Source organism: Mytilus californianus, unplaced genomic scaffold (assembly GCF_021869535.1).
Source record: "Mytilus californianus isolate M0D057914Y unplaced genomic scaffold, xbMytCali1.0.p SCAF_4, whole genome shotgun sequence".
Taxonomy (NCBI): domain Eukaryota; kingdom Metazoa; phylum Mollusca; class Bivalvia; order Mytilida; family Mytilidae; genus Mytilus; species Mytilus californianus.
The window spans coordinates 44,029,519-44,050,428 of NW_026262690.1; the positions used below are offsets into that span (position 1 = coordinate 44,029,519).

General features: G+C 32.8%; 1 protein-coding gene across 1 annotated transcript; it reads right to left on the reverse strand.

The window, feature by feature from the left end:
• Positions 1 to 951: 951 nt before the first annotated feature.
• On the reverse strand, positions 952 to 20,680 carry LOC127698340 (N-acetylated-alpha-linked acidic dipeptidase 2-like). Its single transcript, XM_052201748.1, has 17 exons — positions 20,519 to 20,680; positions 16,773 to 16,895; positions 15,734 to 15,923; positions 15,333 to 15,429; positions 13,087 to 13,179; positions 12,299 to 12,384; positions 12,042 to 12,161; positions 10,586 to 10,671; positions 10,013 to 10,076; positions 7,393 to 7,460; positions 6,740 to 6,837; positions 6,529 to 6,619; positions 4,737 to 4,826; positions 4,325 to 4,490; positions 3,703 to 3,784; positions 3,317 to 3,409; positions 952 to 1,218 (listed from the first exon to the last, which is right to left on the reverse strand). Exons 1-17 carry the CDS (start codon positions 20,663 to 20,665, stop codon positions 996 to 998), a joined length of 1,917 nt encoding a protein of 638 aa, XP_052057708.1. The 5' UTR covers positions 20,666 to 20,680; the 3' UTR covers positions 952 to 995.
• Positions 20,681 to 20,910: the final 230 nt, after the last annotated feature.

Consider the following 20,910-nt stretch of genomic DNA (forward strand, 5'->3'; position numbering starts at 1 on the left):
CGAAAAACGAGGAAAAAACAAACAAGTACAAAGAAAAACTAAAGACTGAACAACACGAACCCCATCAAAATCCAGGGGTGATTTCAGATGCTGCTCAACATGTGATGCCCGTCGTGAACATAACCCAAATCACAGTTTTGCCCTCTAATTCTGATTCAAAATGCGCTAGATTCCTTTTGAGTGTTTTGTTGACGGTTCCTTTTCTCCTGTGTACCTTTTCGGTTTTAAGCCATGGTGTTGTCTGTCTTACTTCGACTTATAGTTTTGACTGCTTCCCTTGTATCTTCTTACTTAATTGAAAATACAGTTTGATAAAAGACCACTGATAATTTCATTGTTGTTTCATGATCATGAAAAAATTCAAATATTAGGTACAAATCTGACTTGTTCAATACAGTCAATATTTTTTTACAATAAAGGTACTCTCATATTTACCTCAGCATTATATATCGATTGTGTAATCTGAAACTGTAATTGCTTTCACAACTGCTTTCTTTCGAAATCTACAGTACCATATACTTTACAAAATTCTTTGAAACATGAAATATCTATTTTTATGATTCTTTCAAATGTTTAAGCACAACTAAATGTTTGTTTGGTTTTATAATGTTGTTTTATTGACATAAATCAAACTGGTATTAAAATAACTTATAAATGAATGATATACATATACAGATTCCAAATAATTTTATGCATCCTTCAGTTTTATTCCATTGTTATATACAAGACGAATCTACTACATTCAGTGCTATGATAATTCATAATTTTATATATGACGTATTTTATTTTTCACTCGATTAAAATAAGAAATATAATCAAAAACATCGAAAATATGAAAAATGGCATTAAAATGAGCTTAAGCATTATTTTGGTTCAAGAAAGTATAATTACTAAGAAATATTTTTCTTCAAGCTATCCATATTCTGTTTAAAATAAGCAATCAATATTTATCAAAATATGTAACTGACAATGAAACCATGTGCAGTACGTACAAATTACGAACTACCTTTAATAAAAACTGGCATAAATTTTGTAACTTCTCTCAAAGTGGAAGTGGCTGATTCTATGGTAAATAAAATGACTGAAAAATGTTTCTTAACAATATTCCATCGACCTTTTTGATCCAGGTCTTTTTCGATTTCAAACAAGGAATCCACCAATCCTGGGAAACTACTTCCAGCATACGTGTTTACCAGACTCTCTGCAAACAATACGTGCCTAGGGATGTAAAACAGACGATAATTAATAACAAACTTATTTGCTGGCTTTGTGTTCAAGCGTAAAATCGCTCCTTTCAAGGGCGGATCAAACAAAAGGAAATCAAACTGAAGAGAAAGGGTGTCTACATTTCCAATATAACGCAACGTGTCGTGGTGAGGGACAAACTTTCGCAACCATTTGTTATTTTTAATGTAAGCAACTATTATATTTGTTTCTTGAATTTCTGTGTTAATGAAAAGTGCGAAAAAAAATTTCTTTCACGGATCCTTTTGTTATAGAAATTAATCCGAGTTCTCCTCCTGATTTTAACGCTCTACAACAAGGCGCATCCGTTGGCTGTCACGTTCTCTGCACGTTTATGGAACCTTGCAACAACTCTTTGAATAGTACATTCATTTCTGTCATGATTTCTAACCTTAAGTAAACAGCAACCAATCAAGTGATTTTTACCCTATAGTTCTACATGCAAGCTTAATTTGCGTAAATTTTTTCCCAGTGTTTTGGGTTTTATAGTCATCAATAAAAGATCGGTAATTGCACTCAAGATTCACAATTTAATTAGTGTGTTCGTGGGAAATAGTCCCCAAATATAAAACTGAATAATTATTAGTTTCAGTTAGAAATAATTTATTGGTGGTGAACTGTTTAATCATTTGAATGAAAATACATGTGTTCCACCAGTGAAACAGTACTAATGTATGAGTACTGCATAAACTCGCAAGGTTTATCATTTTTTACACAAGATACACTTTTTGTCTACACAAGACTCAACAGTGGCGCCCAAATCAAAACAGCTGGAAGGCCAAATCAGGTACGAAATTGAAAAACAATGAAAACCAAAAGTTCCAAAAGTCTGTATCCTTTCCGGATTGAATCTAATCATTATACAACGGCTGATGTGGTAAAAAATGATTGAAATGCATATTGTTTAAATATAGATTTATTATAAGGACTTTGAAAAAATAAGTGGAAAATATATCGAACATCGTCAGTTTGTGATTTGTGTTGATACACGTGTATGAATTTCAGCAGACATCGTGAAATATCTTATTGTAAAATGATCAAAGCTATTTCTACATGCGTCTAAAATAGTTTTTGATGATTTGCCAAATTAATGTAGGCCTAAAGAAGCTTATAATGCAATGTTCCATAAAATTAATATTTCTAAGGGGTATAACTCTTTTTAAAATAGTTGATCGGCACTGATTTCGAACTTATCCAAGACATTGCTGGTATAAGTTTGATAAAAATGTGTCATGAATTGTACACGTTAGAGCTCTAACAATGCAATTTTTCTATATTATTAACCTTTGTTATAAGTTTAATACAAATTTGTCATTAGTTGTACACATATAAGCTCTTACAATGCAATTTTTCTACATAACTAATATTTACAAGGTTCATAACTCTTTTAAAAATAGCTGATCAACACCGATTTTCGACCTTATCTAAGATACTGTTGATATAAACCTCTGATATAAGTTTGATAAAAATCTGAAAAGAATTGTATATGTGAGAGCTTACAATGCAATTTTCCATATGCCTAATATTTCCAAGGGCATTACTCTTTTAAAAATAGTTGGACGGCACTGATTTTCTAACTTGTCCTAGACATTGGTGATATAACCCTCTGCTATAAATTTGATGGACGGACTAGCCCACCGAAGGGAAAAATAGAAAAATAAAGGTCATGGAACTAGTTTTCTTGCTACCAAACAGAAAAGATAAATGTACTACACATTCCTTATAAAAAGTTAGATTATCTGAGTTATCTCCACTTAAATGTCTGAATTAAAAAGAAAACATATAAAACAAACAAAACGTAAATTATTATCATAAAAAACATTGATAATAACTGAATAAAACACATTCATTCTCTTTTCGGATAAAAGTCTTACAAATATATAACCTTCATCTCTCAAAATTTGTATAATTCATTGAAGATATAAAACAATTGTTTTCTTCTATTTTACCACCTCGCTCTACTTAAAAAGAAAGATATACTCATTTTTAGATAAACCAGTTGTCTATAATTAGCAGCGAAATAAAATAAGTAAACGTCAAACATAAAATACTGTTTATTTTATTAATTTACCTAGCATACGGTCGTCCAGGAAGACCTTGTGGATCTAAAAAGGATCTTTCAAACAACATTAACTGATCGTTTATTTGCCGTACTTCTAGAGGACTGAAATAAAACATGTCAAAATAAATATACGCGAGAGCAAATTCATTCTTATCACATAAAAAAAGGAGAAGTGGTATGAGTGCCAACAAGACTAACTATCCACCGTTGAAAACGTTGTATAGTCTATACACATACAAAGAATTGCAACCTGTCATCGTGATTTGACTGTCTATCATAATTTGCAATGTTTTCGAGAATCCTTGCTGAATATATCCGTTATATGTTTCTGAATCGTATATTGTCGTGTTGGCAATAACGTTAAAATTTTTTAATTTACATAAATCATGACTTACTTATATTTATTTACATTTTTCAGCCTGCTTTTGAATGCCATTGCCTCTGTTTTAAGATTGTCTGTCACTGTTTTTAAATCATCTAAAACAGAAAAAATATAGACTTGACCATACCAAATTTGTTCATTATTCATTGCTTATGCTAAAATCCTTTACTATTCAATATCATTTACACTGTCACCACTTAGAACTTTTACCATAGATTTTTTTATGTTTTGAAAAAACTCATCATAGATACCAAGCTTAAAACTTTATACGCGGGAGTCGGGACACGCGTTTCGTTTACAAAAGACTTACCAGTGACGCTGAAATCAAATTAAGTTGAAAAGGCCAAATACAGTACGAAATTGATGAGCATTGTGATTTATATTTTTGCTTAAGTAGTCTTCAAGACTAATTCAGCATACTTCAGTCATCAAACATATAACATTTATAGGAAAGTTGTACATTACCAAAAATAATATCACATACTAGGAATTAGCAATTTCATATCAAAGTACTACACTATTATTAAATTGCTTCCGAATGGTTTCCAATGAAAACTATTCAAATATTTAAAACTTATAATCGCCATAATATATTACTGTATTGTATAAAAAAAATTGAAATTCAAATTTCTTACCAAAAGTTATACTGTGATTTCGCAGCATTGTTCCATAATCGTCGTCAAGGGTATTCACCAAGGAAAGCAGTTCGTTTGCGAAGTTTACAACATCTAATGGAATAATCATTGTATCGGCTAAAGACCTTGCCATCTCTGCCCATACCTGTCCTGTGGCTTGGTGATGCTGGAATTTAAACGAATACATTTGGTCTTTACGAATATTATTATCAACATGACCAATTCCATGATTACCTTTTTTGAGGTCTTGGATATGAAAAATCATGCATACTATAACAAACGTCACCTTAATACATAGCTTTTATAATATAGTCAGTTGCCAATTCATTGTCCCACAGATGTATATACTTGTATATATGTCTCTGATTGTCCTATACTCCACATCATCTTTTGCTTAAACACAGCATCTTACCTTGAAACCCCGGTCCATGATTTCATCAACAGCCTTAAAAGTTTCATACTTTGAATGGTACAGAGGATAGGAGGACAACGGGTACTTGTTCTATAATGAAAAAAAAAATATAGCTACATCATCAAGAAATAAGAACGAGCCAAATTAAGAACATAAGTTTATAATGTTATCTTGATTTTTTTTGTATTACTAAACAAATAAATGTTAAGGAAATGTAAGTATTAAGTACTAAGAAAAGAATCTTTCATGTAAATTTGAGTTCGTTGAAATATAAAGTTGAGTTGTGATTTGAAAAGGAGGCGAAATTTTCATAACATGAAAAAGGTAAAGCTGATGTAAATCTTAAGTGCATCAATATGTTCTGTTTTAATTTCGATTTGGTCATTCTAATATTTCAGATATTAAGGAATGCTTTACAAGTTTCATGCCTTCAGCAAATCGTAACAACTTATTTTAAAAACACGTAGGTCTCCTAAGTAAATTACTTCTTTGGTTTTATTTGGTTCTTCTTTTGGGAGTTTTCGGTTTTTAATGCAATTCAACTTCGTATTTGCTTTTGCCTTCCAACTGTTTTGATTCGAGCGTCATTGTCGAGTCTTGTACAGGCGAAACGCACGTCTTGCGTACAAAATTATGAGCCTGATATCTTTGATGAGTTTGTACTACCACTAGGTGGGTGACACTGCTAGTGGACATTTAGTCCCCAAAGGTATCATCAGCCTAGTAGTCAGCACCTTTGCGTTGACATGAAATATCTTTGATAGGTTCATGTTTATGTTAATTGACTGTTTATAAAATATTGAATTATTTGAAACACTAAGGTTTTTTTTTACCTCGGATTGCCTTAGCCTTATTTGGAACAACTTTTTGGAATTTCAGTTTTTTTTTAATGTCCCAACTGTTTAGATTTGAGCGTCACAAATGAGTCTTTAGAAGACGATACACGCATTTGGTGTACAAAAAATTATCAGCCTGGTATTTTATAGAGTTCTTTTCAAGGTTAAATTTTGAATTCAGATGTTCTATATTTCCCAAAATATTTTGTCATTTCGAATTCATGATACCAGTAAATTGGGATATCTAATTAAGACAGGACACTGTAATGACTTACAAGATCGAATGTATAAAACACATCACAGCTAGGTAAACCGATGAGACAATGTAATGACTTACAAGATTAAATGTATAACGCTCTTCAAAGCTGGGTAAACCGATGGGACAATATAATGACTTACAAGATCAAATGTATAACGCACATCACAGTGGATAAACTGATGGGAAAATGTAATGACTAACAGAATCGAACGTATAACGGACATCACAGCTTGGTAAACTGATGTGAGCATGTAATGACTTACAGGATCGAATGTATAACGCTCATCACAGCTGGGTAAACTGATGTGAGAATGTAAAGACGTACAAGATCGAACGTATAACGGACATCACAGCTGGATAAACTGATTGGACAATGTAATGACTTACAGAATCGAACGTATAACGGACATCACAGCTGGATAAACTGATTGGACAATGTAATGACTTGCAGGATCGAACGTATAACGAACATCATAGCTGGGTAAATCGATGGGACAATGTAATGACTTACAGGATCGAATGTATAACGCACATCACAGCTGGGTAAACTGATGTGAGCATGTAACGACCTACAGGATCGAACGTATAACGGACATCACAGCTGAGTAAATTGATGGGATAATGTAATGACTTACAAGATCAAATGTATTATGCACCTCACAGCTGTGTAAACTGATTGGACAATGTAATGACTTACAGGATCGAATGTATAACGGATATCACAGCTGGGTAAACCAACCATTTTTACCATTGGAGCATAATCAGTTTCGGAACCAACACCACTAACACTAAAACAGAATTGAAAATAAATATACACTGAATTATGGTCTTAAACATCACAATTAAAAACTTGCATAAAATATTGGAAAGTGAGGATACTATCCATCAATCATGTATAGTTAACTTACCGAGGAACACTATTAGGGTCACTGCTATCCTTTGGAAAAGATGTCTTCCATTTATCATAAACAGTTTTATGGATTTCAGTGGAGTCTGGATTAGGGACCTGGTTGTAAGTAAATACAATGTATACTATTAGAAATGAATAATAATATATCTTCTTAATGTTTTCAATAGTTTAATGATTGAAATATCTAAGCAAATTTGTCTGCCTTGACCACCAACACTGCTTCCATTATTCACTGCGCTGGATAAGCGAAACTATTCTAGCCAATTGCAATATGAAGATATCAAGAATGATATTTTTAAGATTTTCAGATTTCAGATACTGTCTCATCCATAAACGGTGTTGCATGTCAGTAAAGATGAATAAATAAAAAAATCCTAAAACTATCTACAATAACTACATGACACTTTATAAACTAGAAGCAGTAGGCGAATAATTTAAATATCATTCACATTCTGAAACACTGATAAGTCGCATGTACACGAAACGTGCGTGTGGTGTACAAAATTATAAGGCTGGTATCTTAGATGCGTTTTCTAAACTTACTGCCAGGAACATGGTTGAAGCAAATACATTGATATCAAATATAAAACATTCTAGTTATCTCTGAAATTTGAATTACCATCTACGCATTTATTTCTGTATTATAAGTACCTTTTTCGCAGCTGAGAAAATGACATCATACAACAGTGGAGTCGACTGCGCTCTCAGAGAAAAGTTACCTGTATTAAAAATATAAAATTTAGCAGCTAGAAACTAGAAGTTATCAATTTTGCACATCCATCTACGAGTTATAATATATAATCATAAAACTGTGCCGAATTAAAGTTTTTAGAAACTTTTTTGCAAACGTTCGACAATCCAATTGGGCATCTGCATAATGCAATTCGAAAATGTTTTTAAGATGTAAGCTAACCTTGTTTCGTAAAGGAATACCTTTTTCTATGAAAATCTTTAATATAAAACAAGGAGATGTGGTGTGATTGCCATTGAGACAACTATCCAACAAAGTTCAAATGAAGTGGATGTAAGCAATGATAGATCCTTTAACAATGAGAAAAAACCCATACCGTATAGTCAGCTATAAAAGGTCCCGACATGAAAAATGTGAAACAATTCAATTGTGAAAGCTAACGGTCTTATACAAAACAAAACAGTTAACGAAAAGTAAATATGACTGACATGAACCAACGACAAACACTAAACTACAGGCTCCTGACTTGGGTTTTTAATCGGTTAAATCCTATTTCATATTCACTTTAAACGTTACTAGTTATTAAACACTGAGTCTGGTCAGTTATTATGCAAATATCACTCGATAAAAACTGAAAACTGAAGTACAATACTGACTCGTAGAAAGTCAAATATTTAAAAGGCTAAAGGTTGACAAATATAGCAGTAACTCTAAACATTTTGGTAATACAGGAACTCCAAACGGTGTATTGATGGGTGTCACCACAGTATAAGTAGTTCACAAAACTTTAAATTGTTAGAAATACTAAGGATTTTATATCCAGGGAGTAGATTACATTGGCTGTGTTTGGCAGAACCTTTCGAAATTTTTGGGTTCTCATTGCTCTTTAACTTCGTACTTTACTTAGCATACTGACGTTTTGGGTTCTAGCGTCATTGGTGAGTCTTTTATGGACGAAAAGTGCGTCTGGTGTACAAAATTATAGGTATCATTGTTGAGTTTATTTTACCTAGCTATGCATGTTACTCTATTTGAAACCAATTCTAGTAATATGAGTCAAGTCAAAGAATATTAACAACTGGTTATAAACCCCACGATTAGACAAAATAATACATTTTTTGCAACATTTCATATGTTTTGACTGTCTTGTGGCCAATTTCAATTATGGTCCTTACTGATTTAGATTCTCGAATTCCCTACCTTTTGATTTCGAACATATCATTGTATGATGGGTATTTCAGAATATACGTGTCATACAAAGTCAAATCGGTGTTATTCTTTAATTAACTACTAGAATCCTACTTATGAAATAATATATAATAGGAATCTGATTACAGTAGATGTCGTCTGTTTATGTAGTTCATACGTGTTTCTCGTTTCTCGTTTTTATATAGATTAGACCGTTGGTTTTTCCGTTTGAATGGTTTTACACTAGTAATTTTTTGGGGCCCTTTATAGCTTGCTGTTCGGTGTGAGCCAATGCTCCGTGTTGAAGGCCGTACCTTGACCTATAATGCTTTAATTTTATAAATTATAACTTGGATGGAGAGTTGTCTCATTGGCACTCATACCACATCTTCCTATATCTATTGTAAATTGCCACTGTAATTTGTTATCCCTTTTTAGTATCATTTCCACTGGTTACTATATCTTGCTAGACTCGAATGTATAGCACTATCCACACAGCAGCAAGTACTTTGATACTGACACATTTTCAATGATAATTTCACTATAAATATTAAGTTTCTTAATATTGTTCTTATACTAAGGTTACAGGTTTCTACATTAAAATACAAGGCAAAATCCGGTGGAAATTAATCCCGTTCTCTATCATGTAAACTTTCCTTCATTCCATAGAATTTTTCATTATTTTTTCTTTTCGGAAATCATACTTATAAATCGAAGTTTCTTTTTTTTCTTCTTTTTGGTGTTATATTAGCTCTTTTGTTTTGATTTTCCTTATTTTCCTAGTCTGTTTGTGTCAGGGTCAAACATGTTGCCTGAATGTCAAAATTCCATCGCTTTGCATGGAAACAATACTCGTATCCATCGCTTAATTAGTTAAATATTTATAACGAGTTTTATTGTACTCAATGCGATGTTTCAAATTCAAATTTAGCATTTTTTGTTTTCTTTTTCATCCGGAAATTTAAACATTTAAAATTTCAATTATTTCATGCAGTTGTTAAATTTTCGTTTATCGCTTCTTTTTTGTTTCAACTTTAACGTTACAAGATTTAGCGATCAATAGTAAAAAAAGTTTTGCGTCTGTTGATGATAGAGATAGGGGTCAAATTGTGACTTCCCAAATGCCAATGCAGTTTGAAAACGGAAACGACGATGTTACAAAATAACAAATAAATTAAACATCAATAAAGATGAACCTTGAATAATAACAGGTTAATAAATGACTAGAATGGTTAATATCATAAACTTACATGACTACACTGCTTTATCTCTTTTTATTTCGTACGCAATCTATTAAGTATTGGTACATATTTGTATTGCAATCTTGATATTTAGCACTAACATATCATACACAATTAACGACTTTATATTGAGTTGCTACTGGTGACATACCTTCCAAGGCATGATCAACATTTAGATAAGCAAGTGATCTCTCCGCTAGATTTTTTACATATTGCTGAAATAAACACCAAAATAAAAACCAAAGAAACACATATATGTTTAGTTTGAAGCATTTATGTTCATCCTAGGACTTTGTTGGATATTTGTGATGTTTTGTTGTTGTCTCAAGTTTAATGATTTACCTTATTTTGTGTGATAGCATATCTTTGATCATTTCCAGCAAGTTTATTCGCAATTGTTTTAGACTCGGGACGAGTAAGAGCTTTATTGATATATTGTATACACGTCTTTTTGTTATTTCACGGTTTTGTTGGAATACTGTAACATTGATGTATATCCCATCTCCTAATATTCATTCTGTTTGTCTTTACTTTTTGCTTGAAGCTTTGATGTTTTCTGTCATTTTATTATTTTCTTTTTATCTCTCTTTGCTGTTAAATTTCTGTTCAGAAGATCTGCATGTGCGTGTCAATTTGTCTCAGTGTTTCTTTCTGGTCACATGACTATTATTCCGAGAAAATAACATGGCGTAAAACACAGAACATCACAGTTAAGTAAACATACCTCAACCCATTCTACAGAACCAACTAAAAAATATTCTTCTGCTCCCCAGCTACAAAATATTATCGATCGACGTGGTCGCCATTTGTCTGAAAACGGTATATACTCATTTTATATAAACTGCAAGAAAAGTAAGAAAATGCTAAAGGGGTAAAGGGGCATTAGCTGTCAAATTAATGTTCACCGATTTGACTCAATTTCTCATACTTGATTTATAACATACTAAAACGTATATAAAAATTACAAAAAGTATAAAATAAACAATCAACAATGCACTGACTCGATAATATGTATCAACATGTCGTGTGTATTTTTGTCTAGATGTCATCTGATTAACCACCGAGATGACAACCGAAGATTGCTGACGGTCTTATAACCCGATATAATCATAAATATAAACATAAACTGGTAGCGACCACGTGCAATTGGATTGTTCTAGGGCTGTTTGATTTCATATCATAGGTTAAAAAGTTTGTTCATCATCGTTTTTACCTGTGTTAGAATGATTTTTTTTTGTGGAATCAGTCAACAAAATGATTCATCCTTGTTTCCCTTTCAATGTTGACATTCTTTTCCTTTAAATAGCTGAATACATGTGTATCCCATTTCCAGCTAAGGGGTTTAATTAAAGGTCACATGAATACGGATTCCAAAAGGTTGAATTATTCACTTACAAGTGAATAATTCATCAGCTATGTTATGTATCTTATTTGTCAAAATTGAACTAAATTGGCTGCTAAAAGCAAATTAGTATTTCACTATATCACTTTCATTAATGAGTGAACAAAAAAAAAAATCATATTTATATCTCTTTTGTTCTTTTTTGTAAATAATTGTTTGTTTTGATATTGTAACACAGTGATGACTGCTGTACCCATATTTTGACTATTTTATTTATAATGTCTGTTTTGTTCACGCATCGTTGTAAATATAACGGAATTTGATAAGACTGTCGTACAAGTGAGAGGTTTAGCGCTATAAAACCAGGTTCAATCCACCATTTTCTACATTTGAAAATGCCTGTACCAAGTCAGGAATATCACAGTTGTTGTCCATTCGTTTGATATGTTTTGTCATTTGATTTTGCCATGTGATTAGGGACTTTCCGATTGAATTTTCCTCGGAGTTCAGTATTTTTGTGATTTTACTTTTCACAGCTATGGCCCTTTAACTGAAGCCGTAAATAGAAAGAACGGACAAGACCATGACTATTTCAGAGATGTAGAAAAACAGTGACAACCTGTCATAAAATGTATATTTTGATACTCGTGTTGAAATCTGGTAAAAAGTAACTTACAATGTATCATACAACGGAAAAACACAACTGTAGTACAAACACTATATTTTTGTTTCGTTATTGCACATCTTTATGAATGGTCCAAATTTACAAAATATTTATTGCATCAAACAGTAGAAGCTTAGATAGAAACTATTGCAGATAAAACAAAAACTGACTTACTACTTTTTACCAGTTGTCCCATGACACGTGACACCTCCTTCATTACAGCTGTACCACTAGAAGGATCGATTGCACCAAACACCCAAGCGTCTCTATGGTTACCCAAAAGTACGTATCTGTCTTATAACATACACAATATTTGTTAACAGAATATGTTTTCACCGATTTTATAGAAACAAGGTAAAAGACATGTGTAAAACAATGAAATCATACACGATGTACAAATTTGAAAATAATCCGATTAAAACAATGTTTACCTGGTTCAATAGCTCCCCTTATTATTCCTATTACATTGTAAGTTTTTACTCTTTTATTTGCTGTAGATATCCTCATTTTCACTTTCCTGAAAAAAAAATGATAAGAATAACCTCTGAAAACATTTATTCATTAATTGATTAATACTGAACTATCATATAGAAACAGTTCCTTTTTTTTTAATTGTAAATCTTTCATGCAGTCACATTTTCATATGAGTAGTATCATACATTTGGTCAGGATATCAAGCGTAGTATTTTATATTCTAAGTGAGGGTTTCGATTCTGTTATATTTGTATTATGTGATTTTAGTGTTATTGTTTCCCTGTCGACGCACCCGTTTTCACTCTTTGTAGAGTTCATGTGATTCCCTCGGATTTTGTTTGTTTCCTTGATTTTTTTATACCCAATCAATTTTCGAGAGTTGAACATCGGTAAACGACTGTCGCCTTTCTGTATTAAAAACATAAAATACTTTGGGACATTAAATCAAATACAAATGCTGGATTATGCCAAACTCTGAAAGGCACTATAACAAAACTTGTATTGTTGCGGGGCGTTCGTTTTGGTATATGCAAATATTATGCAACAACCTATTGACATTTTGGTGTCCTGTGGTATCTTCTCTCTTATCCTATACACAGACAAGTCTGATTGCGGACGCTGAATTCAGCATAGTACTTAAGAAGAATTAAGTTTCAAGTACATATATACACGACGAATCTCTATAAATATACTAAAATGTAAATTTTAAAAGCGCAAAAAAATATTATTATATAAAACTTGTTACCATGTTGAATTACTCAACTGTCCACCATATCTGTAAGTGACGTTTGGTACCGCACCTTCCCACTTCGATGTAACATTATCACCAGTCATCTGTCTGTAATCAAACTTTAATGTCTATTATTCATTCAAATCATACGATTGTTTTTAGATTTTCAAAAACTGTTTATTTGTTTTGAACAGGGAGAGTTAAATTATGATACATTAGTTTTGAAAAACAAATAGCTAATTCAGACACAGTTTTAAACAGTTATACACTTTTTATAAATCAAATGTTGTAAGAATAAGCTTCCTGCTTGTTCCGCTTATCCGCGTAAAATATATATTTCATTAAAAAGAATGATTCTAATTATATTAGCCGAGTATCTTGGTGATAAGATTTTACAACGACAAGGTCGATGTCACTACTGGGTAGCAGCACCTTTGTGTCTACATGACATATCATTGATATGTTTTCATTTTCTGTAAATTTACCTGTTTATTTCTGCCACAAGCATATATTGCCTAGTCGTTTTTGGCTCATTTATTTTTTAAGAATTTTATGTTTTGAATACCAGCCAACTTCGTACTTGATTTGGCCTTCCGACTGTTTTGATTCGAGCGTCACTAAAGTGTTTGGTGTACACGAAACGCGCGTCTGGCGTGCAAAATTTTAAGTCTGGCATCTTTGATGAGTTTTTCTTCCTTATTCCTGTCGAATTCCGTGTTTGTTGTATTTTTCACCTTTTTGCAGTTTAAACACAACTAATATAGTATTATTGACTTTTCTATTCTCTCATAGTTTTGTGCCTTGATTTCTACTCTTTGGCATTTTTACTGTGTTGTTTATGATGTTGATTTATAGAATCTAATTCAAAGTACATCGATCGATATCAGATTGTGGGAATATATCAGTGAAAAAGGTAGTACTTCGTCCTTAGTGACTACCAACATTGTTTAATAGTGTAAATAAATGACTGTTTTCTTGTATCTCTGTTCTTATCATCTGTAAAACGGAATTTATTGAGTAAAGTTTTTGAATCGGTTGTTCTTTTTTCTATATGTTTTTCCTTCTTTACTGAATACGATAATAAAGGGACGAGGGAGTATTAACCAAAATGATATTTTAACTTGCTTTACATGATCATGTGCCTATCACTAGTCAGGAACCTCAACTTTTTGTTGTTTCTTAAGGTTCATTTAGGGATGCTATTGTGTCTATTGAATTATTCCAAACTTGTTCAGATGTGGCGATTTTGAGCTAGATATATGCATGATTCCACTATCATTGAGGCCCGTAGTATGACTCCTAGATCTATTAATAGAAAATACAGGATACGATGTATCAATTCATGACACAAAATTGCTACATGTACATAAGGGAAAAAAACAAATCCAAACGAAACGGGCTTTTTATTGTTGCTTTTCATCACAGTGTGATTTTCAACATAACTTCACTGAAAGTTCAAGTCCCCTAATACCGGTTAAGCGCCAGTCTTTGCTAAATGGCGATCAAGCTACATCTGTGAATGAAATAACATAGTTGCTGGGGGTGATATGAACACGTTATACATTTTATCAGATAAAGAGTTCCAACAAATACTGTAATAAATAGCCCGACAAGACATTAAGACATATGTTTTATGGATAATTAAAATAATATTGTAAATATTAGGTGCATCCGAAGCGCTTTTCTGGATCATTCATCATCCGAAAGTCTCAAACACAAACATTTAAAAGCTAAAGTTATATCATTAGTACTTCAATACATGAGGAGCTATATGATCAAAACGGACCTAAAAAAAGAAAATCTATCTTAGGTCAACTTTGCCCGAGGTTTTTTTTAATAATTTCTAAATTTGGCAAGGTGAATTTAAGAAAGATAGGTCATAGATCATGTCAGTACCGAAGCATTGACTACCTATCTGATACTGCTATCAGGGGCTAGCTACCTAGTACATCACCAGTGCTAGGAATGCGTCTATATAGAATTCTTAGAAGAGGAAATTACGTATAAATGGGGCATGCGATTCGGATTGACTGCAAATTTAGATTTCAATAAAAAATATTGTTCGGGGCAGAGACATATTGTATACATAAGTCTGTTTGGGGTACTGTGCAATATTGTCAACTGATACATCTTTTCTGGATTAATATTTTGTGTCTAGCATTTTTTAATTGTATTAATAATACGTATTTATCTAAACGTTATAAAACTTCAGTTGGTATAGATCAAAAACAGAATAAGTATAATACAAACGTCGAACTTACTGCAGTATTTTTCCAGCGACGCCATACCCAACAGGGTGTGTTATAATTTTTGGTAAGCCAGCTTCTGGTTCATCCTCTCCTAGACGGTATGCAGTCTCTAATAAAGTAAAAAAACGTATATAGAAGGGTGTCATATAAGTCTTTAAAGGTAGAAAATTGTCAAAAATTCATTACATACCCATAGTTTTTAAAAAACCTAGTGATATACAAATACCTTGAAATTTAAAAAGAACAGATAAAGAAACTACAATAATTTCTGTATTTACTCGTAAAATTTCATTAAAATCAGACAAAAAATAACTTAGGAACATGTTTTGAAATGTGTTTTTCATATGAAATATATGGCAAAATTTTGGAGTGATGAGACACTATTGACTTCTGACGGCAAAATAAGTCGGTACCTGTTGCTGGATACCCAGGCGTTAAAGGATCCCCAGACCCCTTGAATATTGTTCCGCGTTGTGCCCCTGAGGCTGGGAGCCACCAGTCATAAGGATATACTTTTGAACTATCATTTTGTCCGATAGCATAGTCTGCTGGATCCGTGTATAATATAATTCCTATGGCCCCATGCATATAAGCTAGATTTGCCTACAATATAAAAAGAAAATGTGCAAAATAGGATTTAAGTTCCATAAAGGCTTTAAAATATCCCTGTTAAATTTGCAAGTGGTTTCTTTTATGATAAAACAAATCCATACGAACTGATTTATTTGCGATACTAGTTTTTAAAACTGTACAAGACTTACCTGTCCTAAGCCAGGAGCCTGTTGTTTAGTGTTTGTCGTTTGTTGATGTGGTTCATAAGTGTTTCTCGTTTTTTTATATAGATTAGACCGTTGGTTTTCCTGTTTGAATTGTTTCACACTTGTCATTTTGGGGCTCTTTATAGCTTGTTGTTCCGTGTTGAAGGCCGTACTTTGACCTATGATTGTTTACTTTTTACACATTGTGACTTGGATGGAGAGTTGTCTCATTGGCACTCATACCACTTCTTCTTATTTATATTTAAAGTTTTCTATAATAATGGAAAAATGATAATAGGGTGTTTATGGAAATCTTACATGCAACGCTAGATCTCATACTGGACTGAAGCATTTTTAAGATTGAGTTTTTAAACACAGACCACAAGGATGTAAAAGTTTGATACTATTTTTATGATTTAACGAACCTCATACGCATTTCTTACCTTTTTACCTCTCTTTCCATACCCAGAATGAACCTTAAAGACACCCCATTAAGAAAGCAAATATACATGCGGCTGTCAATGTTTTACCGCTTGATATTTTGTGGGTCTATTTGTTGTGAATGCAAGCTCAGAAATGAATGTCAAACGTATAATATTGTTTATTGTTGGGTAGCTGTTTCAGTGACCGTTTTTCCCATATCCATTTCATTTACACTGTCTTCAGATTCAATATACGTTACACGGTTTCTTACTTTATCTCCTCGAAATATCTTCCCATATCTTGCAATAACAATCTTCCCGGATACATTTATTTTCAAACTGTCTAAATGTGTATAATCCTCAACTCTTCCATAATTAACATAAATTAACTGATCCTGAAAAAACAAACATCATATTTTTATCATGAATTTATTCAGTCCAAAAAGCTATACAAAATAATTTACTTGTTACTGAAGTATGCACTTTCAATGCATCTTTTAATGGTTTCCTTGTATCTTCTAATATTGCTATGGCGGTCGAGTATAACGAAACTTTCAGGTCAGGGTACATTGAATTTACAGATAATTTGACGACAGATAATCCAGTGATGCGTAGTATTTGTAAATGAAAATAGACTAGTAAATCGATCTATTGTTTATTATAATTCCGTTCTAGGCGAATATCTACATAATATAAAGTTCACAAAATATATGATTTGAAGGCTTACATAGAAAAATGTTAGACACACAGGCACTCTCGGTACATCACTTTCACAAGTTACCGCAAACGGATTTCATTACATTCCGTATACAAATTAAGCAACAGAGTCCAATACTGTGCAACGAAAACCACGCTTAGTGTTCATTAGTATGCAACAAAAATCACACAACAGTGTCCAATACTATGCGGACAAAAACCACACAATAGTGTCCATTACTGTACGGAAAAAAAACCCGCAACAGTGTCCAATACGATGCGGACAAAACCACGCAACAGTGTCTAATACAATGCGGACAAAAACAACGCAACAGTGTCCAATACTGTGCGGATAAAAAACAAGCAACAGGGTCCAATACTGTGCGGACAAAAACCACGCAACATTGTCCAATACTGTGTGGAGAAAACATTATTATAAAAAAATATAGTAATTCCGAATTTATCAATAATCTACCAAAATCTGCCTAATCTCCCTAGAATAAAAAAAACCGTTTAACGTTTCATACTCTATCATTCTTTTCTCATCTTCAATTCCTCCAAAAATTAAAACAGAAATGGATAAAGCTTATACTGAGTATTAGTCCAGTGATAAATTACGTTTGAGAACAAAATGAAGTTATGAGAATTTTTGGCGATTCGAGTGCAAATGATACGCATGGTATAGCATACTTTGCTGCAAGTTCAAGGCGCTTCTTCCTCCAGATCAAGTCGGAGGGAACATTAAGAAATTTAAAGGGGAAATCAAAAGAATTATGTCTATGTCGAAAAAAACAACAAAAACAAAACGACTATCAACAGTCCACAAAATTCTACTTAAAAACTAAGATGATTAAATGGTTCACGGAAGGGTACGAAATCAGAGTTTAGTAATGGCAATGTCTATTAAAACCCATAGGTGTACAAAATCTTTTTTTATCCAATTAAAATTCATCTACTGTTTGAGAATTAAACATTGGTATCCTTTTTTTTTTTTTACTTTTCTGGGTGATTAAAAAATCGGCTGAAATGTAATAGCTATTTTTCTTAGATAGCTGTAGTGACACGGATCCCTTTTCGAACATTTATCAGAATCTGTAACTTAGAATTCGTATTTTGAAATGAATAGTTAAAAAAGCAGAATGAACCCTAGATATATGTGTTTTTGTATTGTTGTATGGCTGTCTCACTGACATATACCGGTTATATCCCATCAATCATATACGCAAAAGGTGTAATAAGATATAAAAAAAAAAAAAAAAAAACAGAAATCGAAAAAAGACAGAGTAAGCACCAGGGCCAGACCAAAAAAAACACCACAACATTACACACAAATCTGGAAAGAAAATTTGGAATCGAGTAGAACGAACCCTCCAAATAAGAGAAGTTGAACTCATGTGATCCTGAAGGGTAATCAATACCAGTCTACTAGGGGAACCAGTTTTGTTGCTAAGAATACCACGAAAAGTCATATCACTGATGTCATATAACTTCATCAAAGATACCAGGCGTATAAATGATTACACAAAGCGTGCATTGCATCTACATCAGTCTCACAAGTTGTGTTCGAATGAAAACAGTAGGAATGCCATATCAATAAAACAGTTGAAGAAAACTGAAAACAAAACAATTCAAAATGTACGAAATTTGGCTTCCGTCATCCATACCTGTGGTAAAAAAAGCTTTTCAACATTTGTTGAACAGTTCATTGATAATTCATGTCAGCACAGTAGTGTTGACTAATAGACTGGTGAGACTCTCGAGAACTAGACGTCTACCAGTAGTGGCATCGACACAATGGTAAAACTAGTCAGAGATACCAGACTCATTATTATAAAGTAAGCCAGATGAGAGCGTATTGTCTTCGCAAGACTCATCACTGGTATTCAAATAATCAAATGGAAGGCCAAATCAAAAACAAAGTTAACAAGCATTGAAAACCAAAAATTATAAAAAATCAAAATGTGGCTAAGGTTGTCTATACTTCGTGGTAGAAAAACCGTGCTTCAAAAGATTCTAGCACTTAATCAGCAGTTTATTTACAAAAAATAATCGTTTCTCAGTGAGAAATTCATGTAAGCACAGGAATGCTGACTACTGGGCTATTCTTACTCTCGGAGACGAAACGGCCACCAGTATTGGTATCGAACTAACGGTTGTAAAAATTCAGCAAAGGTACCAGGGGTTCTTTTCACAGAAAATCTTACGACGAAAATTGATCGTAAGTTATACTGTAAAAGTGGGACGAAAGATACCAGAGGGACAGTCAAACTCATAGATCGAAAACAAACCGACAACGCCATGGCCAAAAATAAAAAGACAAACAGACAAACAATAGTACAGATGACACAACACAGAAAACCAAAGACTAAGCAACACGAACCCCACCAAACACTGGGGGTGATCTCAGGTGCTCCGGAAGGGTAAGCAAATCCTGCTCCACATGTGGCACCCGTCGTGTTGCTTATGTTATTACAAATCCGGTAAATAGTCTAATTCGGTAAGTCACATTCGTGAAAAGGGAAGGGTATTGTAGTTACGACATAAGGAACATATCCGATATCATGTAATGTTCATTTCTCTTAAGATTTGTTGTAAAATTGATCGTAGGCTTCCAATTTTGCATGATAGACGAGCGATTCGCCTTCACAAGATTAGTCAGTGGTGCTCGAACCATAACAATAGATAGGCAAAATCAATCAGAAGAACGAAGAGCATTGAAAACCAAAAATTTAAAAAGTTAAGTCAAATCTGGCTTATATAATCTAAATATACTCAGTTGTAGAAAAGCCTTAAGTATTTCAAAAGATTTTAACATTTCATGACCAGTTAATTTACTAAAGATGACCGTATCTTGACGAATATCAGAAACAAAGAAGGGATTTTATAAGGATGATTCTTACAAAAAAGACGGGTAATAACAATTTCATTGAACGTTTACTAGTATCAGAGTAATTTTTCACAAATAATGATGTGTTACTTCTTATGATTGCATTTTTTATGAAGTAAAACTGACTTATTCTTTGATCGGACTAAAATTTAAAAATTTATATGGAGTCGGATGTCAACTGTTTTTAGTATTACACGAATATTAAAATGTTTGACATTTCAATAATCTGTAGTGATAATGTAATTTTACAAGTGTGATATGATCTTTACCCTTTAACGATGAAATTTGATCTTTACCCTTAAACGATGCTTGCATGTGCTTCTATATGTCAGAACACCACTACACTTGGTATGCGTTAAACCTACAAAAAAACTCAATCAGATATGCAAACATTAACATTGAAGTTAAGTTCAGTGTTTTATTGACCATTCTTACCGATTCAACAGTTCCTGGTTTAGAGTAAGCATTAAAAGGCGGAACAACATTGGACTTGTTTTCCGATTCATCCAATATATCCTCATATAATGGTGATTTATAGATGATATCGCCGGTACTGTTGTCGACGATCTGTATTTGGTTCATATAATCTTCGTCTGTTGTATTAGGATATGACAGCAACACGTCATATTCACTTATAAATACCTCGTCCAACCCATTGTCTGTCCAAAACTTCCGTAACTGGTCGGCTTGTTCCCAGTCGGCGGGAGTACCAGCAAGGTGAGGATTTTCTGTTAGGTCTCTTGAATAACAGGGAAGATAATAGTATTATGTAATATTTTCGAACATACTACAATATAAGATCTGATAATATACAACTTTCCTGATTT